This window comes from Vitis vinifera, chromosome 3 (assembly GCF_030704535.1).
Source record: "Vitis vinifera cultivar Pinot Noir 40024 chromosome 3, ASM3070453v1".
Lineage (NCBI taxonomy): Eukaryota > Viridiplantae > Streptophyta > Magnoliopsida > Vitales > Vitaceae > Vitis > Vitis vinifera.
The window spans coordinates 9729067-9753642 of NC_081807.1; the positions used below are offsets into that span (position 1 = coordinate 9729067).

Genomic DNA, 24576 nt, shown 5'->3' on the forward strand with positions numbered 1-24576 from the left:
TTTATAGATTCTAATAAGCTTTAAATATATTTTTTGTTTACCTCTTTTCTTTGGAATATAATTACAATAATTTTTTTTTTAAATAATGTTAAAATTTGTGCCATAAGGGGTCAATTGAAAAATAAAAAATAAAAAATAAAAAATAAAAAATAAAAAATATAAAAAGAATAAAAATTCAAAGTTTATCTATATTTTATTTCTTCTTTTGTATTTATAAATTTTTAATTTTTATCCAAAATATTTTAATTTTTTAAAATTTTAATCAAGGGAATAATGGTCATATCATCATCAAGAAAGAAGCAAATAAAATTGACTTGAAAGGAATTTTGTTTCTGTTTTTTATGTTTATGTTGTTTTTTTTATATTTTTAAATAAAGAAAGTCCAGTAGGATTCATAGAGAAATTTATTGGGAGAATCTTTGACAAAAAAACCAATCTCATTGGGACCCGTCACTGCCAAGCCAACCATTACCAAAGCATAAGAAAAGCAATTTTCAAAAGCATTTTGCTTTATACAAAAGCAAACAACTATAACAACCTCAATCCCCAGCCACCCTTCCAAAATCCAACTAATTGTCCACATTGTCATGGCTACCATGGCTGAAGAGCAGCCGAACCCATATATGGAACCTAGCCCACCGGTGAGGCTTTCTTCTGAGACAGACATGGCTGGAACTGACACCACGTCAGCCCCTTCATGGTTCACCCCAAAGAGGTACTTTTGCATTTTGTTGGGCTCTTCCTTATATGGGTTCTTGTTTGGTTGCTGAGAAAATTAAGTTTTGAATGTGGGGGTTTTGATTTTTGTTTTTGGTTTTTTGGTTGGGGCCTTGGGATTGGTTTAGGGTTGAACTTCTTTTTCTCAGGTATGACTGTGTATAAAATGTAGGATTCGGAATTTGGTTTAGGCGGAAAATAAATTTTGAATGTGGGTTTTTTTTTGGTTATTGGGTCATTGAGAAAATAGAAGCTGTAGATCAAGTGGGTTTAGTCCAATTGTATGGTTTGGTTGGGTTGAGGGTATACACTTGGATTGTACAATGGAAGACGCAATTTGTTAGTTGAAGTTAAGTCAGGATAATTGGAGAGAAACACCCGGTTCATGCTGTGAATCATAATATGACTTCTTCAATTTAAACGAGTTAAATTCTAAAAAATAATTTATTTTGCTATTTATCCTTTTCATTGAGAGGAAGTTTATTAATCTCATTTGTTTCAGTTGATCTTTGAGCTTGGAGTGGGTGCATTAATATTTCTTGACGAGTCTTGCAAAATTGTCTTTTTAAGTAAGCAAACACACTGAAAAGTTCAATGCAAAAACACTGAGGAAAGGAATCACATAGAAGTTCCCTCCTAGGTATCGAAGAAACCCCACCTTGCTGATATCTCTCTATCTCCTCTTAGAAATGATTTCTAGCACCATTTTCAGTTGATCCATAGACCTCTGTAGACAACCAGAGAGAAAAACTATTCTCATTCTGTTTAATCAAAGAAGAAATCAAGAATTCCCCTACCAATCCTTCCTTATCTTGTGCCCCCAGTCCAAAATGAAACCAATGCTTGTGTTTACTGTCCCTCAAACCTCTTACCACCTCCTTACTTACCTCCTTCCTTTGATCTATTCTCTTGGAAACCTCCATTCTGTCAGGAAGTTTATCCCTGTCTTTTGAGGTTTATTGAGTCATCTTGTATTCCAAAAGATATTGAACTTCGTTACGGTTCCATCATAAGTCATAACAGCCCTCCACTTTGTCTCTAGGTCTTTCCTTCCTCTCATAATTTACTGAACTCTTGTGTGTTTAGAGTTATCTCTCCTTGCCAGAACTAAGCCATAGATCCCTTTCTTTGTGCCCAATACATCCATTTCCCCGTTGTTCCTCAATAGACACAAATAAGCTCATAGATTCCTCTTCAAAATCGTTGAAGAACGCTCCCAAAAAAGTTCTCTAAAATTTCTGTTCTGCCTCATTAACCACTAGACCTTGTTTTCCAGCTCCCTATCCAATCTGTTCCCTAAAAAAGAGGGCAGATGTAATAAAAACTCATGATCATTACTGAATCTCCCAATGCAGGAAAGAGACTGGTTAAAAATTGGAAAAGGAATCATCTCCTTTGCTTTGGGTGGGTTAGTTTCCTCCACCAACGCAAGAAGGGTTCTAGATCCTACCTTGTAAAATAAAACAACTTTAAGCCACCTTTCAGTTACACCACACACCAGTAATGATCTTCGTAAGTTTCCTTTGTTTCCCTTCATTAGAACAGTTAAAAATCACCTATCGCCTTGAAGAACTCCTTACATCAATTGTATATTGGAAGACCATGTAGTTGGATCCATGTAGAGTAAGCCCTCTGGTCCCCTTTTGAGACTACCAGCAACCTAGGAATTGGCCATTGGCAGAAAGGCTTTTGTCATCAAGATAGCATGTACACTCTTTTGCAAAGAATCTTGTTTTCCATCTCCATGGCAGCAAACTCAAAAAGAAAAGAGAGCATTTTTCCTACTCAGAACTACTACCTTACTCATGAACAAGCTAATCCGTTGGCAAGAACAGAACTTTATTAACCATTCTTGTTGTTTTTACTCAATCTTGAACAAGCTGATCTAAATCCTCATATATTCCAACCAAACCTCTCTCCACAACTTTCATCCTACCCAAGCAAGATTTTTTATCAAATGATGAGTTAAATCCCAAACTCTTCTTCCTTGAGACAGCCTTAATTCTTAACCACTGGCCATTTTCCACCACTGTCACCTCTGAGAAACTCCTCACTTCTTTGATACAACTCTTTGACTTCCATACCATCACCACCCACCTTCTCCAAGGGCTCCAATTCTTCCCATGAGCAGTCACCAGGAAATGGTTTCTGATCAGTATCACCATTGTAGTAACCCCAAATCTTCCATGGATAAGCAAGTTGAATTTCTCGACATCCCATATGAAAGCTGATAGGAGAATGTTGGCACCATTCATTTTGGTTACTTATTGCTGGCCTCTAAATTTGTCTAATTGTTTTGCCTCTTGGCGTGTGTGCTAGTTGCACCTTTAATACATTCTCTTATTTATCAAAAAAAAAAAAAAAAAGTCTAAATCCTAGACATTCCGCTAACCAAGCAAGACTTTTCTCCTCAACTTCGCCCATATGGAGGTTCCTTAGCTTGTTTCCATGATCCTAAGAGACAAACAAGTACTGTCAAGGTCACCAATCAACTAAAAAATTTCTTAATTAATCTGCATGAGCTCCTTGACAACACAAGACTTTGTCTTTTTTATTTTTTGAAAAGACTGGAAATGGCAATCAGCTAGTGAACGACAATGACAAAAGGATAGGGTACAATTAACAGTCAATGTTTAGGGATAAAAATCATGGATTTTTTTTATGGACAAGCTGGTTGTGCGACATTTATAGCCCCTTCTGGTTATGAGTCATTACAAAAAGAACAGAAAGAGTCTAGTTATTATTACTCTTGGTGTATGATAAACTTCTTAATTTTTGGTTTTCAGGTTACTTGTAATCTTTTGTGTAATTAATTTGTTAAATTATGTGGACCGAGGAGCAATGGCAAGCAATGGTGTGAATGGGAGTCGCAGAACTTTCACAAAAAGTGGGACATGCTCATCTGGCAGTGGAATTCAGTAAGTTTTTTCTGTGGGCTTTCTTCTCCAGGTTATGTTTAATAGACATTTTATGGTACTATCATGATTAACGTGTTTTGGTGCTAGGACTTTCAAATGATTCAAAAATAAATAAATAAATAAATTGAGAACAAAACACAAAAATAATTAGGTTGAGGCACAAAAATCTTGTTCTCTTAAAGAAGATTTTCAAACTCTCTGCACTCTGACAGCTTTAGGAGTGAGTGCAGTTGACTTCTTTTTGTTTATCCCTTCCAAGATACAAGCTTAGACATGGAACTCTTTATTTTTGTTTTTAAGGGGATTTTCAAGCCCTTAGCACAGGTTTATGAATCAGTGCAGTAGACTTCGATTGGGTTATTCTCTCCATGATACAACACCTCAACTGAATCAGCATGTTATTCATACCAATTTGCACAATGTTAAACCTCAAAGCTCCACAAAGTCAACACCCTTCTTTGGAAAAAAAAAAATCTACAAGAGAGAAAGATGAAAAATAAAATTATTATATGTTCTATTGAAAATTAATTTTAGGTAGGTTATGCCCCTAAAAAAATATTATAGAAAGAATGTGCTTTAGTGAGCCACAGATCTTCAAAAAACTTGAAACACCCAACTAACTCTTGCTGTTCAATCTTCTAATTTTCTTCTGTGACCTTTCCATTAACTCATGGCATTGTGGCACCTTTCAACTTTCCCATAAATTTCTCTTCTATAACCACAAATTCAAGAACATTAAAATATATTAAACATTACACAAACAAAAGAGTAGATACAAAAACATTGAAATGCTACAGCAACGTGTTTGTAATAAAATTTGATTGGAGATTCTCATAGGAAATACTTTACTACAGTATAATTAGTCACATACGAGACATTGATTTGGTGTCTTTTGTTGGAGATTATTTGCCTTCTTGAGCTGTAATTAATGTTTGTTCAAGTGTTGCTTCAGGTTTTTTGTAATTTGTTTTTGGTTGTTCAACTTGTAAGGTTCATTGTTAGGGAGTCCATTCTCTTGTCTTGATTATAGTTGTATATTGTGGAAGGATGTTTGGTCCTTCTTGACTTTTTTTTTACTTAATAGAAGAGATCTAGTCTGTACTATCCATATTGTCGTCTTCATTTATTTTCTATCTATCCATGTCCAATACTCCACAAGATAAACTCCACATTGCTTGCACACACTTTAGTCCCATGAACTCCTCATCATTGGATTGTGAACCAAATTGCATGCCATCTTTTTTTAATGGGTCCTTTACTTTGACTTACTTTTGGTTCCTTTTTGTATACAGGGGGGATTTTAACCTGAACAATTTTGAAGATGGTATTTTATCATCTGCTTTTATGGTTGGACTTCTTGTAGCTTCTCCAATCTTTGCATCCTTGGCTAAGAGGTAACAATCTTTTATGTTGCATTGTCCATACACAAAATCTGTGTTTCAAAGGGTGATCAGGACAGTTTCATGATTAAGTCCTGATACATTAAACATGATGGATAACGATGAAAGAAAAAACTATAGTCATGAAAAGTGTCTATATCAGTTTGTATAAAACGGTAAAAGGCGTGGAAATAAGACAAAAGATGGAAATTAACAGAAATACAAATAGAGTTGAGATAGTTGTGATACTGACAATGATGATGAAAATAATAACAATTTTGAAAGTTTTATTTTAAAATAGCTTTGGAAGAAAGATTTTAATTTGTGAAGAAGTCATGAATTCCTGAAAATATTAAAAATTATGTCACAGCTGTTGTGGCCAAGGCCATTACTGCTAATGCATTCCAATTGTCTGGAATTGCAATATTATTCTGTTTGGCCATTGGAAATATTATCATACCATAAATTTAAGATGGATTTTGATTATCAAAAGTTGGTCATCTATCATTTGGTTGATTCTTGTACTCATGCATTGGGATTGCACTAATTATTGGTAGGAAGGGGTAGGCTTCTGATCTGTGGTTTTGCCGAAATGCTTTATCTCTTAGTGTGGAGTATTTTCTTTCTATAATGCTCCTTGAAATGTACTTTTGTATTTAAAGGGGTCTTGAAACATGAGTTTAAATAAAATCTATATCTTCATGGCCAAATATATTTTTCTATTCCAGGCCTTGAAAAGAAAAGGTTATTGTTGAGGGATAAATTTCCTGTATCCTGTGGCATATTAATGAAAAGAAAATTCAATTTTGGTACATGAAGCATCAATAAACCATGGTAATCACTCATAACTGAAGACAATTTTCATTTCTTTTTTGGCCTTTCAAGTAATTTTTGAATGTTTGGTTCTGAGTTGTTCTTATCAGTTTACTTTTATGAATTCTTATGTATGTTTGAAATTTTGCAGTGTCAACCCATTTAGGCTAATTGGAGTTGGATTGTCAGTTTGGACTGTTGCTGCAGTTGGCTGTGGTTTTTCATTTAATTTCTGGTCCATTACAATCTGTCGCATGTAAGTTGCCTAATTGCACTACTTTAAAATGTCCACTTACGACATAAGAATTTGTATGTCTGTTTCAGTAGTTAAAATGCTTTTATCATTCCTTTTAGGTTTGTTGGTGTTGGTGAGGCTTCATTTATAAGTCTTGCTGCTCCATTCATTGATGACAATGCCCCAGTTGCTCAGGTTTGTTTCTTCCTTTTGTTTTATGTTGGGACTTTCTTTCTGTATATGTTTTTTTTTCTTTATATATAAACTGTTGGACACTTTTTCTTATTTTGAAGAGTCCACATCTGATTGCCCTTTAATTTACATGTCAATGGTTCAGTTTTACGCTGCAGTTTGAAAACAATTAGATTGTGCTATAGCTCAGTTATGTTGTGTCCTTTGTGTTCATGAACTGTCTTTCATTCTTCAATGCTTTCAACCAATATACTCTGGTGCTAAGCTTTCAGAATAAGTCTTTAATTGTCAAATTATTCTCAAAGATTGCTTCAAGGTCTCTTAGAACTTTTTTCCTGTTTTGGCTATAACACTCCCAGGAACTTCTTTCAGTGTTTCAGAATCTTTTAATTTCTGAGGATTTTAGAGATTTTAAGGAATTTCTACTCTGTATTTGGTGTTCTTTGGGGTTTTTCATCTTAATTTAGTTGGCTGTTTGACCAGTTTGGGTTCAGGAATAGTGATAATGTCTTCATTAGATGTGTTGTGCCTCCTTGTTCTGAGTTGGTGGATTTTAGATTCATTTCTAAGTAGACCAAAGAGAATTCTAGGAGCCTAGTATTAAGGTGTTCAAACTCAGAAGATTTGGTTGATGGTCAAGTTTGAGCTGACCATAGAAAACCATGTTCAGGTTTGTCTTTGTATATATAATGAGCTACTCAAATCCCAGTTCAGCTCAACTCAGCTTGTCAATTTTATGGCTTTCCCTGTTAAAATCTTTGTTATTTTGATTTCAGCATTTGCCAAGAAAATTCATTTGTCAGGGTCAAATGATCTGATGATTATTGGTCTAGTCTGTCTATTTCAAATCAATGATTATCTTATTCTTGTGGTTGAAGATCACTTACAAGATTGTAGTTCTGGACTTATTTTCACAAATTAGCAAAAGTACATGTTCTATTAGAGTTTAAACACAAAGTTATTCATTGAAACATGATAAAAGTGCCGATTTCTTCGGTGGAATTCAAGTTTGATTGATGTCCCAAGATCAGAATGATATATATATATATATTTTATCAGAATGATATTTCACGCACCTTTAAAGTCTCAAGATGGGGTTTTTACCATAGAATGGTTAAAAGCCGGTGTCATAGCACAAAAGGCTTTGTGAATAGGGTTTGCTGAGAGAGCATTTGCTCACTTTATTTTAGTTTGTGTTTTTTTTTTTTCACTCTTTTTTGTAGTGGGAGAGAGTCTACCTCAAATAGAGACTGACCCATGTTCCCTTAACATGGGATCTGAAGTGGGCAGTTTTCAGAAGACAACCATTCCTATCTCCACTTCCCTAAAATTTAGTACCCTTAACATTACTTTAAATGGTTTTTTTAGGTCGGTCAATCAGACCCATGGGTGGGTCAAAGTGCATTAGCCCAAAAGCCTAATATCTCCCACTCGCACATAGGTGTGGATGATCCTAATGAGTATATTTCTGATATAGAGCTCCCAGCATCCCACATGCAAGTGTTCTCCATGGTTGCAAGGTCCATTGATTATGATAATGATGATGAGAATAATAATTATTATAACCATCCTCATCAGCATAATCATCTGATTGTAATCATCATCTTGGTATGCCTTAAATCCAATTGGTCATATTGGTTCAAGTATCTCTAATCCATCAAAGAGTAATACTTGAAGCTCAAGATCCAACAACATACATTCACACTTGTACCGCAACTCACTTAATGCAACATAATTTGTGAAAATCAGTTATAAGTGAGACATGATACTAAATGATCCCCATCACCCTTCCATTTAGTTCATAACTAATTGGGAGTTGAGAATTAGTTCTTTACCTCATGGTATAATCAAAGGTGATTAAGGGCATAAAATTTATTATTATTGAACAAAATGATCTTTAGGATTCACATGGTGAGGAAGTAGCAATTCATTCTCTCACCTTCATTTTTGGTCACTTAGCACATGCAGTATGACGTATAAGCTATGGCGGACTACATCTTCCTAGAGTGGAAAAGTGCATATCATTGACTCTTACTTTGTAAAGATCTTATTTGAGTCAGTACAAAAGTGCTGAACCTGAGTTCCTTATGTGCTCACCACCCTAGACATCTAAATAAGGTTCTCAATCTAACTATCATTATAGGCATGAAATATAATGGGATTATCCATTTCTGATTTTCTACTGTAAACCTCATGTTGGATCTTACAAAGGTGACACTTTTAGTTAATTAATCTAACTCTTTAACTTAGCGGAATTGGTTAAATGTGTCTTAACTTTGCTCACTTCCCAAGAAGTGCTAAAGGCAATCATTTAAGTAAGTGACCCAACCTTTGCCTATTGATAGACCTCTAATATGTGTTCTAACTTACATGATATATGAATTAAATAGTAGGAAATTTTTTTTTGAATAACATCAATTTAAATAATATCCTAAAGTTTCAAATACAAGGAAATAAGTGACAAAATGAGGAGAATGCATCAATCACATCCTACGTAATCCCTTTGCCCTAACAAGTGTCATATATGCCTATTTCCTAATAGGCTTAGTTAAAGGATCCACTACTATGCATTTGGTAGGAATGTATAGTCTAAGACCACTTTGTTTTTTGCAACATCTCTAATGAAGTGATATTTCACATCAATGTACTTAGTTTTGTTGTACTACGTAAGGTTCTATTTGGATTAATTTTTGAGAAGCCAAAAGCTAACTTGTTTGGCTAACTTTGTTAAAAGAGCTTATGGTTTGAAAAAAAGTTTAATATGAAAATCAAGAAAATGTTATTTCTTGTAAAAACTCTATTTTGGCTTATGCAGGAAGTTGTTTTATATTTAAGTAAAATTTTAAAATATCAATATTATCTTTTGAAAATTATGGCTTTGGCTTTGGCTTTTAACTTTTAACTAAAATTAAAAACAAAAAGCTATTCTCAATGGGCCTTAGGGTCTTTGGCATAAGCACATGCAACCATGCTATCACAATGGATTGCGAAGAGTTTGAAGCATGTGTGACAACATAAGATGCTAAAACAACCTTGATGTTTTAAAAGGCTAAAGGTAGCTTTGAGGTGTTTTGCTCAAATGAGGGAAGGTGTAAGCCTTGAGACATAACTTGATGTAAGCCTCAACTTAAACGAGAGAGAGAGGGTAAGATTTTTAAATCTTACCCTTGTTTAGATTTGCTACTATGTTCTTGGCTGCCATATCCTCTTTTTTTTTTTTTTTATAATTATTATTATAAACAAATATAGTTATTCAATAAATGGTAAATTAAAAGGAGGATGAGCAATCCTTTCAAAATATGTAATTGTCGATCAGACATGTATACTACTCCACAAAAACTAAAACTATGTGCATGGATAATAAGTAGAAAAAGCAATGTGCACATATAAAAAACTTATGCACCAACTGGTTTGCAGCTTGATTGACCTAACGAGGAACCCAAGATAAGGGGCACCCACCTCTCTAGCAACATATAGAATTTTTTGAGATCCAATTGTCACTCCCATGAGCCTCTCCCTATAAGACACCTAAGATATTACAATAGTTGAATCTCTCTCTATGGTTAGGTTGGGTAGACATAAAGCCTTAGCCTGCAGCAAACCTCCAATGGTGCTAGTATCTCTGTTGCAATAACTGAACCCATTCTTGTAGGTTTAGTGTAAGCTCTCGGTACTGTACCTAAACGATATCCACACCTAATTGTCCAGGATTACCCAAGGAACACTCATCAAAATCTAACCTTATTGAATCTACTGGCAGAGGTAACCAATCAAGCATGGCCTTTTCATTTAATCTTTTTAAGTAGCAAACATTCTTCCAATTTAATAATAGAAGATTTAAAGAAATCCTGGCAAAAGGCTCAACGACTAAGGCCTAAAGGGAGGAGAAAAACTAAATCAAATTCCAAATGGCATCCACATATTTCTATACATTGTCAAATATCCTAACATTTCTCTTCAACCATAGAAACCATATTGAGGATAAGACAACCACTCACCAAAGAACTTTCCCTTTTAGCTGACTGTCAAAGCCCCAGAAAGAGTTTACCAACATCTTTCCTATGCCTCTAGAAGGCACTAAATCAATCATGGAAATATGGAACAATTTAGGTAAAGATCCTAGTCCACTTCCATACTCCATTTTTTTTTTTGTCTTTTGATGGGTCATATATATATATATATATATTTTTGATCAGTAAGTAATATGTGTATTCAAAAGAGGCGCTAAAGAAGTGACTCAAATAGTTACAATATAGAACAACTCACCCCCTTACAAAAGAACCCAAGCCACTATGAAAGCACAAAAAACCCTCTCCCTTAACACATGCACATCCATTCTATAAACAAAAATAAAAATAATTGGGATATTAATGACAAATACCGCATGAAATTTTGTGGCATAAACCAAAAATTGAACAATAATGATATTTAACAAGTCACAAGATCAAAATTTTATTAAACTTCTAATTATTTATTGTGCACAAGTGATTAATATTTTTATTTAAGTTAATCCATGTGCAAAAATACAACCACATATTCAACATATTGAATTTGGCATTTTTAGGCATCAAAATATTAATGGTAACAAAAAGAACATGCTTTTATAAAAACATTGAATTATATAGCTTATTTTCAAAATATGCATTATTGTGGAATCTAAAAAACTAACAAATAAAATGACCACATCAATATTCATGAAAAGTAAATTAGTTTAGACATTTTGTCATGCCACTTTTTCATAGTCTGATATTAGCATTGCAATCACATAAATTCTAGAGAGCCAATTAAATCATATTTGAATTTGTGAATTGCAGCTGCATGGCAGCTGCACTCATTCTGATGCAGTGCACCTGCTGTGCATGGGCCCTGCACCTGCTGTGCGTGTGGCTTATGCCCTCCTCCCCTTCTATTTTTTTTTTCTTTTTGAAAAGCATGTCATGCTTAAAGAAAAAAAGCTGCATAGAAATATCACAAATTTTATGCGTCAACATCTAATTATCTTTCGGAACCATATCAATTTTATCTTGTATTATTGTACAAAAAATTCAGCATCTAAATATCTCTCAGAAACACATGATGCTTATAAAAAAGTTGCTTCTTAATATCTCAGGATATTAAGCAAAAAATATGCAAGTATTTTATACAACATTTTACATTTTTAAGCAGGAAAGCATCCTAATACAGCTCTGATACCAGTGTTAGGGTTTGAACGCCAAATCGTTCATTATGACATAAAACAAATGCATATTACTTTGGTGCCTGCAGCTCTGATTGATGGCCCAATATCAGAAAGATGCTTCATGTACTTCTGAAATCTTTTGATGGGTTTTTACCACAGAATGGCTAAAACCAGTTCACCGCACAAAGAGTGAACAGTCAAATCTACCCCTTTTTTTTTTCTTTCTTCTTTTCTTTTTCTTTTTTCACACACTTCTTTTTTGTAGTAGGGGAAAGTCTTCTTAAGAACTTGGAATCTGTAGTGAGTGGTTTCTGGAAGATAACCATCCCCAACTCCAACCCCTACAAGAACAAACCACTGATCATCCATAAGACAGGTTGGTTTGGTGGGTGAATCAGACCCTCGGGCAACTAAATTTAGGTCCAAGCCAATTAGCCAGAAACCCAATATGTTCAACGTAGTTGCAGACAGATAGCTCTAATGAAACATCGTTTCCTATAAAAATAAATACAGTAATAAAGCAGCTTTAAAGTTTGTGATGAACATTTATTTGCAAATAGTATCTACTTTTTATTTTCTAAGGAGGATATTGTGCTTTCTGGATCCTTATTTCTGTGTTTATCACTAATTGTTCTATTCTCTTTTTATTCCTTTTCATCTGTATTAAACCTGTGTGATACCCTGTCTTTGTATCAGAAAACAGCCTGGCTGGCAATATTCTACATGTGTATACCATCTGGAATTGCAGTCGGCTATGTTTATGGTGGATTGGTAAGTTTAACTGAACTGATGTTGTAGTCATGATTCTTTTGTCTTTTTTTGTATTGATAAACCACATATTGATTTATTGGAATGGTGTGCCCATGATCAACCTATTATTCATGTCGTGTTTTTTGACTCTCTCTTTTTTTTTTTTTTCCTTTCCTTTAATTCGCAATTCCTTTGATCTTATTTTCAGAGACCAAATAAAACTCATTTTTGGTCTTCATTTATAGGTTGGAGATCATTTTAGTTGGCGTTATGCATTCTGGGGGGAAGCAATTTTGATGCTTCCATTTGCTATACTAGGTTTTATTATGAAACCTTTGCAGTTAAAAGGTGCATATTAGTTATGCATTGATTTGTGTGATCCTTCTAGCTTTTCCAGCTATTTCTCAACAATTTATGGACACAGGTTTTGCTCCTGCTAAATCAAAGAAAACACAGACAGCTGTAGAGACAATTGCCCAAGAAGGTCAAGGTATTATCAGATTATCTTCTTTTTCCTCTATATCTATAATCGCACATCAAAAATCAATGAATTGCTCTATAATTTGTTATTGTCAATTATTTGCATAAATGCATTGATTTGGAATTTTGTTGTTTTTCTATGACACTTAAGACGCTATTAGAAGCTCAGCTATTTCTTTTTCTAAGATACTGGGAATTTGTTGAGACTAGTCAAGGAATCACAACTGCTGCTAAAGCTAAGTTGGCAGGTTGAATTGAATGACTACTACACTCATAAAAGATATCAACTGTTATCGCAAGGTTTGGACAGCACTGGAGGACTCCATCCCTCTCTTCCCTACCAGGACTCATTTGTCCTTCTCAATCCGCCAACTGAAACCAGGCCTACTCAAACTATTAAACACTTCATGTGAAACAGTTGCTCACAGAATCTTACTTTCTGGTCAAGCAATTGCTTTCAAAATGATGGAGTTTCAATCTTTTTTCAGTTTCTGAGTAGTTTCTTGAAACTGTGCAAAAACTTCCATGCTGTGGGAAAATTCAATTTCTAATCTTTGTTTATTAAAAAAAGTTACATATAACGTTAGCATAGTGAATTCTTACTATTCCCGAAATCATAGGAATGAGATGTGAAGGATATTCATACACCAACAATCAAAATATACTCATGGAAAGTTGGTGGTGGACATCTTTTATTCAGAAAACACAGACAGATTTTCCCAGTGATGCTGTTTACAGATGGGATCCATGTAGATATCAAGCTATGTCTAATAATAAAGTTATCACCTCATGGTTACCAAAGTATAAATTACTTTCATGGTAGCAAATATAAGTTTAAAAAGCATGCATTGTTGTGGTTCTCATGTCATTTTCTTTGGCTTTGGCTTTAACCTATTTTGTAGCTAGTTGATTGAATGTAGTTGATCATAACTAGGAATTATTTTTTTATTAGCTTCTTATATATAATCTCTTTCTTTTCGATACTTCATGCAGATACAGAGGCTTTGAATGGTAAAGATGGTGCCTTGTCCATGAAGGCAGATTCCAAATATCAAAGCTCAAATACACCTTCCGGGTGAGTTTTCTCCTCCCTCACTTCATAATATCTGTTATTCTGATGGGGAACAACATGGAAAGCATCCTATGAAGAGTTGAGGAAAAAGAAATATATTCAACAAAAATAATTTTAGTAATCTTAGTATTTCATAGTTTTAGTTCAAGTATATTTTTATTTTGTTAGATTGGTTTTAATTATTAGTTTTTAATCAAATTTCTGTTTTTTATACTTTATTTTTGGTAGGAAAATGAATTCTATGAGTCTATATAAACCTATGTAGTCTTTTCAATTTTGTGAGTAGTATTATTAAGAATATAGTAGTTATCGGGCTTCTTAAGGTGTGAATGCCTTACCTAACTGTGATTGCTTAAAAAACTTTGGGTATAATCGCCTAGAAACTTTGGTTTATCAAACCAATTATTGATGAAAGAAGGTCCAAAGAGAATCATATTTTACACTTGCAACAAGTCATGAGGGTTATTCGTTGGGAAAAGTTGTACATGAATTTGAAAAAAGTGTTTATTTATGATTCCTTGTATCATATCTTGAGGCTTTGTTGTAGCATCTAAGGGTGTAGAACCTGATCCTTCAAAGGTAAAATCTATTTTAGAATGGCCTTAACCTACAAATTTACATGAAGTTTACAGATTCCATGGCCTAGCTTCTTTCTGCAGGAGATTTATTAGAAATTTCAACACAATTAGAGCTCCTATAAAAGACTTTATGAAGAAAGACAAGGTTTCTTGGACTATGGCAGCAAGCAAAGCCTTTGAAAAAGGGAAAACAAAGGATGATAATAATTAGGATTCTAATTATTCTTGGTTGTTAAGAAATTGTTAGAAATTTCTTAATTTAGCACTTGTTTTTATGTAGTGTATTCTCATATTTATGAATTTGTAATTGAAATATGTGTTATGTTGTTGAGATTAATTTATTAATTCTTATGTTTTTAATTTGGGAAAAGCATCAAATTATAACTCTGTAATTTTCAAAATTAATTGGAATTATTGGTTCTGATGGATAACTAGATGAGTCTGATATAAAAAAAAAATGGATAACTAGATGAGTGGGAATTATGTTTTAAGGTTCTAATTAAATAATAATAATTTGAATTAAGAGGAATTAGATTTGAATATAATAACAAAGCTAAAGGTTCAAAAGAGAAAGGAAGCAACTTTTTCTATTAGATAAAAGGGGAAAAAAAAAAAGACCTTTTTCATTACGACAAAATTGTCTTAAAAAAGTGATAAAAGTTAACAAATGAATGACTCTATATAATATAAATGTGTTAAGTCTTAAAGCAACTTGCTTTAAGATCTAAGGTAAAAAAAAACAAAAAAAGGAAACTATACCGTAGTCTTATTAGAAAAAAGGAATTCTAAGAGTCTATATAAACCTATGTAATTTTTCAATTTTATGAATGGAATTGTTAAGAATTTGCAGCTATCCAGCTTCTTAAGGTGTGATTTCCTTCCCCAAGTATGATTACTTGGGAAATCCAATGTGTGATTGCCTAGGAACCTTGGCACAGCTGCCAAGGACCTATCTTTCCTTTTCTTTTTCTTTATCTTCTTTCGTTTCTCATCACATCTTACAACAAAGGAAATCTTCCATAGTGCTGAAAATCTGAAGATCATGCATCACATTCATGATTGCATATGCAGTTATATGGGTTTTGAAACCATTGTGAATTATATTAGAGATGGCCCTGATTACAGGCTGAACAATTGGGTGGTCAACTGAACTTCGTTTCACATTTGACCATTCCTAAGAGTGTTGGTTTCGTTTATCTGTTGATGTGCATTTTAATCTGAGGGCTTTCTTCTATCTAATACTTCTTTCCTGCTATAAGTGAATGTTCTTATTGATCAGGGGTTATTTTCTGAAATTTTGTAAGGTAAGTTCCATATTTGAATATGCATCTAATTTTTATCGGACTTTTTTCTATGGCAGGTCAACAATTTCTTCCAATAATGTAAACCAGTTCTCAAGATTTTTTAAAGATATGAAAGTTCTTTTGTGTGATAAGGTGTATGTTGTAAATGTTCTAGGTATTTTTCTCACCCTGCTTTACCTACTTATTTCCATGCTAGTTTCTTTCCTAGAATGACAATCCTATAGAAGGGTCCAATCAAATAGAAAAAAGAGAAAAAAAAAGGATGCCTTATATGAGGTCCAATTACAATTTCTTATGCTACTGATTGTGTATGCGATTGTTCGTTTCATTTGGTTTAATGTGTTGTCTTGATAATTTAGATATTTGCTAGTTGTTGAAGGTCTCACTCATATTTTCATTTTGGTATATCTAGAATGTCGTGACTTCAGGATTTATGTTGCTTTGCTTCTTCTCCCTTTCATATTAATTCTTTTTACTGTAAATGGCTATTTTCAGGATATATATCTTATAACTTTGTCATAGGCGCATACTCTTACTGGGGGCCAAAAGCTGGTTATAATATTTATAATATGGTTAGTTCATACCTATTTTAATGTGTTAATAGTAAATTTATGTTATTCAGTATGTCACATACTCCCTCCTTTTAATTTCATAATACTTGCACATCATAGATGCTGTTTGAAATAAAAACAAAATATTATAAAACACCAAGCAATATGACTGTTATTTGAGGTCAGGTTACTTTGTGCAGAGCAAGGCAGATCTGATATTCGGAGGGATTACAATTGTGTGTGGAATATTGGGAACAATAGCAGGAGGTTGTATTCTGGATTTAATGACTTCTACAATCTCCAATGCTTTTAAGGTAGGCACTCATGTGTGTATAGATTTTAAGATTACCTTTATGTTAAGGTTCATGCATCATTTTCTGCTTCATTGCATGCATGATTTTCTAATTTGTCATATTCTGTAATCCAATATCAGCTTATCTATTTAACTGCTAGTTAGTCTCTCTCTTTCTCTCTCTTTGTTTTCTTATTTATTTTTAATGGTGGCATAACAATGGATGACATGTAGACATGAAAACTGCTCCAACATCAGGTCCAATACCATTCTAAATTTGAATATAAAGTCCAATGACATACCTAAATAGGAAGATAGAAGCTTACCCACTTTACACCTAATTAAGGATGCAAGAATCCCCACCTTTGCCTTCTCCTGTGAGAGCCCATTGTTTCTTTAAACCATATTTTGATGATAATAAAACAAAGAATTTGTATTTGATCCTTCTTTTGAGTGTGGACAGATGCAATTCACCTTAAAAATGGAAAATTCTAATGATATTCAAAGTGGGAACACCTTTGAAGACAAGTGCAGCCTGAGATCAAACTATATTAAGCATCAATAAATGTTTTGTGTATTGGCATTAGGTTTTACATGTTACTAGAATCAAGGTGCATATAGTGAGGAGAACACTTGAAAATATGTCCTAGCTTGTCCATAGGCTCTACGTGGCAACATACATTTAGGCATATTTGCATCAATCTTTCAAAGAAACTTTACCTTCTTACTTGTGAGGAACTTGAGATGAAAAAACCATGGTTAAACTTGTTTTGACAAAGCATTTTTGGCCTCTAATTGTGTTGGGGTAGATTTAAAGTTTGAATATCAGAGAGGACCTGCACAAGAGGTCAACTATTTGGGCAAATAACATCACAAGGTCGTCCTGCTAAGGCCTCTAGAAATGGCTCTGAGGTTCAGTTTTTCTATGTTGGCCCTAAGGTCAAACAGTGGGTTGACCAGTTAGTCAAAAATGCCTCCAATGGTCACCTGAAAATGTGATAAATGCTCCAATTTCTAGTGGATAGGTTGACCACTAGGTGGACTGGTTCTTCACATTTTTACTCCCAACTGCTTTATTATGTTTGTAACCCACAATTCGTCTCTTGGGATACATCTATGAAATATCTAACACCTAAAAAAATTGTATTCAATACTCGTCCTCATGTTTTTGCAAGTATTTTGTAGATTTGTGTGCCAAACTTGCAAAATTCTTTCTTCTGCAAGAGGTTGTGAGGGTGTGAGAGACATATCAAATTGTAACGGTTGATTGGTACCTTGTAAAAACCAAGTGTCAAGATGAACTCAAGTCTTGGTTGGAAGACTTTTGGTGATTAGTTGAGAACTATTAAGGCTTAGAAGAAACTTGATCATGGATGTAGATGGGTTTGCTGGACCATGATAAATTTTTTGTGTTTGATTTCTCTTCCCTCTCTATGTGCTTTCAAGCGATTTACCATTTATTTCGTGACATTATTCATCTTGTTTTAATTTTGGAAAAAGTTTAAAGTTGTATTGACACTCAATTCAAACCAACCACCCCCCACCCCACACACTCACCACCTATGGTGATTTCACTCATAAAGTTGCCTAGAACACTTAGAACAACACTACTGGTTTAAGTTCTTTTTCCCAAATTGACCTTTAACCTGGATAAAACTTCAAAGCACAGAAGCTTTCATTTGAGGTAGAAATCTGCTCTCTACTTTCTCCTCAGAACAATAGAATGCCATCAGCAAACACCAAATTTCATTACCCTGTCTCTCCTTTCTCCCAACAGAGTGGGAGAGGAGGAAAATTAGTATTTAACAAATATTTTGTGAAATGATCCCTAAAATCGGATTGAATAATGTGCTGATAGAAAATAGGGTGACTTGAAAGAATGATATGAACTTTGTTCAAAGGTGCAGGATTGATACCAATTGTCATGTTGTCACATCATCCGAGAGTTCAACAAAATTCAGGTTAGGCCTGGTAAGATGGGCAAGGCAGGATACCAGAAAATGTCTTCTGAGCAAGTTTGGAATGAGAAGGCTTTGTAGTCTGCAGATTAAGACATCATTAACCGTTTTTGTTTCTGAAAAAAAAAAAAAAAAAAAAACAATAATAAAGAGCATGATATAGATTGAGTCAAATCTTAACAACTTAACCTTCTAGGAAAATTTGGGATTTATTTGTGGGTTAACTGGTGGTCTTGAGTCTGAGTCCTCCCCCTATCTATTTATTTGCAATCATAAAATTTGTGATTTGTTTGCCCGCATGTCTATTTCTCCATGGACCAACAATAATAACCGTGAGATCAAAATAACATGATAGTCTAGATAAATACCTGTGAAAGATCTTTGTAACTTGAATTACAGTCTCTAATGTTTGGTAACTTCCTTTTTCTAAGAAACTACTAGAGTTTCTTATTACTCTACTCTTCAGATTCTATATGTAGATGAATACCAGGAAGAACTTGATTAGGAGAAAATAATAGAGGTATAGAGAAGCTCAAACCTTCAGGAAAAAGATTGTTGGACTCACCAATAATCATAATATTTATAGACAAACTTATTGGTGAAAGATAAGGATTTCAAAAGGAATGAAGAATTATTCCCATTCTGTTTTTAACCAATTTAATTCAAAAACAAATTTTGAATTTCATGGAATCTTATCTACTTATCTATCCCCTTTTATTTAACCCACATGTGGATGGTGAATTTTAAAAATTACATTTAAATTCTAATAATAATAATAATAGTTGACTATTTCTTTTAGCTTTTTACGTTTTAAAGATTTTTTCAGGATTTGGAGGAAGTTTTGATGATTTAATGAAAACATTAAACAGGTGTACAACACGAAATAAATGCATTAAAGGGCAATTGGTTCATGCTCTTCTATGCTTTATGCATGTTATATTTGAGATTGCCATCAATTTCTAATTTTTTTAGTCATGAATTTAGCATGCTAATATCATTCTGTGTAGTCCTTATTACATACTTATTCCAGCTTACAAGAATTAAGCATTTTTCCTTTGTATCATTAACGTCTTTATTTTAACTCTGTTGCAGCTTCTTTCAACAGCAACATTTTTCGGGGCAATATGTTGCTTTAGTGCCTTTTGTTTTAAGAGCCTTTATGGTTTCCTAGCTCTTTTCTCAATTGGTGAATTACTCGTTTTTGCTACTCAGGTAATTTCATTATGAGAATACAAAATTGTTTTTAATTTTAATTTCATTATTCTATATCATATTTGCTACAATTTCATGCTTAACTTTTGTAGTTTAGTAATATTGGATGCATAACTTAATGAAAAATACATGCTATGACAATCCCTATCATACATTCTCAATAAACTTAAACATGCAATGGAGTTTGTTATGTAAAGCTTTTCCTGTTTGTTGTGAAAGGAAATCAGATACTCTTCTTTTTGCTCTTGCCTTTTGGGACCTCTTGTATACCCCTTGTATGCTTTGGGTCAGCCTTCAGGCGCCCTTTTCTCTCTTCATATATATATATCTTTTATATGTGAGTTTACTTATCAAAAAAAAAAAAAAAAAAAAAAAAAAACTCTCCTACAAAGGTAGATGTGCTCTTATGCATGGATGTAAAATCTCAATAACAAGTCATGCATCTTTTACCTTTAGTCCCCATTTGGTAGACTGGATAAGTGGTCTGCATAGGATAGGATAGGATATACATATCCATGTATATCATTTGCCAGGGGATATGATATCTCATACTAATATTAGGTTGTCATTAGATAAAAATTGAAGTAGGAAACCTATATCAGACTGTTTGATATTTTTTTTTTATATAAAAAAAACAAGACATATTTCATGTTGGTGTTTCATATTTAGATAGTGTATGCTCCTATTTTGAGTACCTTATGTGTATCATTTTTCAATTTAGTGTCTCTTGAATGACTTTTTATTTTTCCGTTAATTATTTCCAATTAAACATTTTAAATTTTATGTAATATAATTATTATATTATATTATATTATTAAATATTATATATATGTATTAAATTATTAAGTCATAAAGTAAAAAAATATTAAATTGTACTATGTTAAAACAGGATATATAGATCAAATAAGGAATCCTAGAGATATTAGAAGGGACATTACAAGAGACATTAGGAGTACTAGACATGTTAGGAATCTTCCTAGTGCAAAAATTACCTAAGCTACTAAGCTATTTTTAACACTCCCCCTCATATTTAGAGGAAATACAAGAACCCAAGATAAGTTATCTCATCCACTAGCCAAGTGCAGGAATAGGATTTCTTAATGCTGTCCCATGTGAAAGTTATTTCTTTTCATTCTCCCCATTATGTTTCCTTCTCTGTTACTTTGTTTTGATCTTCTCCTTATGCACATTTATGGACTGCCATCAATCCTTTAGGAATAGCTCCCTTTTACTATCTTTCAAAATTTTTGAAACTGCTGCCAGAAAAAGGAGGGGGAGGAGGAACAAAGCAAAATCATTCAAATGATAATAAGAACACTGCTTTTCCTTCTTTTTTTCTTTTAAGTAGATAAATAAACACATATGCATGATACACATGTGCTATATATTTATAGACATAACTGTAACATTGACTAGTAGGTGTTTTCCTTGATGCATGATATACTTCAAAGTCACTTCGCTGTTATCATTATTGTATCTTAGTTGCAATGCATGATGAAATTGGATCATATCAGAGGTTGCTCCTGTGGTATATGCAGGTTAATGAAGTCTACCTTGTGGCTTGATATGGTGATATCTAGTTATTTGTTTTTCATCTTTCCACTGTTCAGCATCTGTTAGATACTTGATCATAAAAATGATTAATAATACTGCACTGTTCAACATATTTTAATTGCCTGAGGAGACATTGACTAGAATATCCTAGGGATGCCGGATGAAAGTATTCATTTGTTAATCATGTTTCTTTATGAAAGATACTACATTTACTCGGTCAATACACTTTTCGTTGACAGGCTCAAGAATATTGTATTGCTACGAAATAAACCAGTTGCTTATGCTGTACTGATGTTATTATAGCACAAATAAGTATCTGCATAGGTCAGTATTCAGGATATTCACTTAGACATTCAATGTTTGCCATCGCAGGGACCTGTCAATTATGTATGCCTCCATTGTGTGAAACCAAGTTTGCGTCCGCTATCAATGGCTATGTCTACTGTTGCAATTCACATTTTTGGTGATGTTCCTTCCTCACCACTTGTTGGGGTTCTCCAGGTTTGCCTTTCCCTTTCCCTTTCTGTCAGCTAGATAATCCTACTAATGTTTCTAGTTTCCCACATCATTTATGTAAAGAAAACAGTTCTAGCTTAGACTCAATGGCATCAGTCATTACTGAAACTCAACAGGAATGATCATCAAAATCAATGAAGACTGAGCTATAGAAGAAATAGTGCAAGATGAGCTTAGTAAATCTCACAATTTATCAACAATGGAAACCAAATTTCAAAGATGTCAATTACAATCATTTGAATTCTAACCTAACTACAGGACAGACTATATATTCTATAGTGATTAAATGTATTTCTAGGGTTTGAAGGAGAAGGAGAAAATTACTATTCCGAAAGACAAAAATACCAAAAAGATTGCTATATTCATGAAGGGATAAAATTGCATTTTTCTCCTCTAACTCTATAACTAGTCTAATCTCTCTAAACTTTTAGGTTTTTAACCTTGAAAGTAAAATCTTGCTCCTAATAAAAATAGACCATGGAACTAATAAACAGGGGAAAGGATGCTTTTGCTGCTTCTAATACTACAAATAGAAGTGGATAAAATTTTTTTATCATGCCTTAATCAAAGTCTCTAACAATGAAGCCTTGATGGTTCTAAGTGGGAATACAGGCTCATTGAAGCTCAATTGTGACATCTGGAGTAAAATTTTTAACAGCTTGGTTTGGTTTTGATGAAACCATAATCCATTCTATGCAACGTCATGTGTACTAAACAAGGTCATGGATTACACTTACTGCAACTATATTGTCACATTATGAGTTGACATAAATTATGTCCCATGGAGCAATATTTTGCATCTAATCTAAACTTAGCAACTAGGTTCCAAGTTATAACGAACCATAGTGCATTTATTGGATATTGATTAGTGATTCATGACTCTACCTGCATAATTGGCAATTGCAAAATGCCTAAAACTTTCAAGTATCATGGGCCAAATACAAAATTCACCAGCCAGGTCAGGACTTGAGAGTTGAGATATCTAAAGAGCCTAGTAGCTGCATGATGATTTTTTTATCCCAGTTGAATGTATAATTAACATACAACACTCACTGCATATGCATTCTTAAAACTCGATATAGAATAAATACATGATTGATTAGTCCCAGAATTAGATGGGTTCAGTACCAAGTAGATTTGTTTGAGAATGACTACAATATATTTACTAGGTTCGATGAATAGAGAGGAAGAAAGAAGAAAGGTCAATACCACTAATAAAAGGAAGGCAAATGCATGAGGAACTACTTTATTCCAATGTCTTTGTAAAGTGGAAAAATAAAGTACTGTAACAGAAAGCTCAATACCGCTAATAAAAGGTAATGTGCATTTATGTCCCTTTCAACTCTGAAACCATGTGGACATGTAAAGCGAGCCTTTCAAGTGTACATGTGCAGTTTGTGGGAAATTGTTTGAAAATACCCCTCTGGTGTGATAAAATGGATCTTAGGACTGGGATATGTGCCTGCTTAAAGTAGCTCAAACTAGACACAAATGGGAGATATTGCCACTTAGTGATTCTTTATATCTGTTTATTTATTTTAGTCATTCATTTAACATATTTGGGGGAAATTCTCAGCTAATAGAGTTTACAGTTTCCTGTTCATGACTTTGTTCCCAATTGGATTGCTTTACGATTACACATGTTCAGATATGACATTAAAAGGGTTTTATTTTGATCCTACAGGATAGTGTTAACAACTGGAGAGAGACTGCTCTTATTCTAACATCTATACTATTTCTAGCAGCTGGAATATGGTTCATAGGTAAGTTCTTATCAATTACTTTAAGCATTCTTGTGAAGAACCATCTAAGTTAATACTTGCTCAATAGACGACATCTTTGTGGGGATAAGAGATGCATCTGGGCAACCATGCGGTCAATCCATTTAAATTAGTGGATGATGCTGAAACTGACATGCTGACAAAACACAGATATACAATGATATAGCAAAATGGGTAGAGCTAGTCCTTAATGATGGTCCTTTTAGGTGTGTGCTCTTCTCTGGGTGGCTTATTTACTCTGAACCCTAAAGCTGGACTGCTGTTACCCACCTCACCCTCAACCCATTCCAGGAAAAGGGGTGAGGAGTATAATGATTCTTATATCAAAATCCTTTTTATGGCCACCCATTTGTGTATCAGCTTATCATCTATACAGTATAGACGATCTAATAACTTGTAACTGGAAAAAGAGCAACCATTTGGGACAAGTTTCCAACTTGAAGAAAACTGGGTATGAAATCTTATAACCTGGTTCACTCTTGCAGGGATCTTTTTGCATGGCGTGGACAGATTTAACGAAGAGAGTGAGCATCATGCCACCAGAATTGACAAGTCAAACACAACTCCCTTGCTAGAAGATAAAACAGCAGATACTGCAGAAGCTTCTGCCTAACCATAGATCCTTGCCTAGATTAAACAAGTTATTAAATCATCTGCAGGGGCTAACACTAATTTCAATTACATTCCTGGATGATGATTTCCTTATTTGTAAATACTGCTCCTAGTGATTAGAATGTATTTATATTGTTAATAAAATTTTTTTGCTATTTAAGAAGCCATGTGAATGATGTTTTTCCCTGATGGCTGACAACATTCTTTGTAGAGTTTGGGTTATCATTTCTGTCATCAATTTTTAAGAAAAAGAAGTAATGGTCATAATCTCAGAGCATGTATTGTTATCAGTTTAAATGAGAGCTTCTCATTTCATACCTTTCTATTCCACTCTCTCCTCTTCATAACTTGTCATTGTGGCTTCTGTTTTTGCTACACAATTTCTAAGATTTACAACTCCAAAGAAAAATACTTTGGCTTTAATAGTTACTAGAATTTTTTATGAAAAAAGAAATACTAAAAAGAATGAATATTTTGTGCAAT

At 33.6% G+C, this 24576-nt stretch overlaps 1 protein-coding gene across 2 annotated transcripts; it reads left to right on the top strand.

Annotated features, from left to right (window-relative positions):
• Positions 1-461: 461 nt before the first annotated feature.
• Positions 462-24266, top strand: LOC100254676 (probable sphingolipid transporter spinster homolog 2). 2 transcript variants are annotated; one of them, XM_059735974.1, is made up of 16 exons: positions 464-715; positions 3504-3635; positions 4928-5029; positions 5979-6083; positions 6182-6257; positions 12130-12204; positions 12429-12531; positions 12608-12673; positions 13657-13738; positions 15674-15771; positions 16113-16189; positions 16369-16482; positions 19511-19630; positions 21557-21685; positions 23385-23463; positions 23967-24266. In XM_059735974.1, the coding sequence occupies exons 1-16, from the start codon at positions 588-590 to the stop codon at positions 24092-24094; spliced, it is 1614 nt and encodes a 537-aa protein (XP_059591957.1). In that variant the 5' UTR covers positions 464-587; the 3' UTR covers positions 24095-24266. The 2 variants fall into 2 exon arrangements, with proteins under 2 accessions (XP_059591958.1, XP_059591957.1); XM_059735975.1 differs by lacking the exons at positions 23385-23463; positions 23967-24266 and adding an exon at positions 22870-23367 and having other exon boundaries at positions 462-715.
• The last annotated feature ends 310 nt before the right edge of the window (positions 24267-24576 follow it).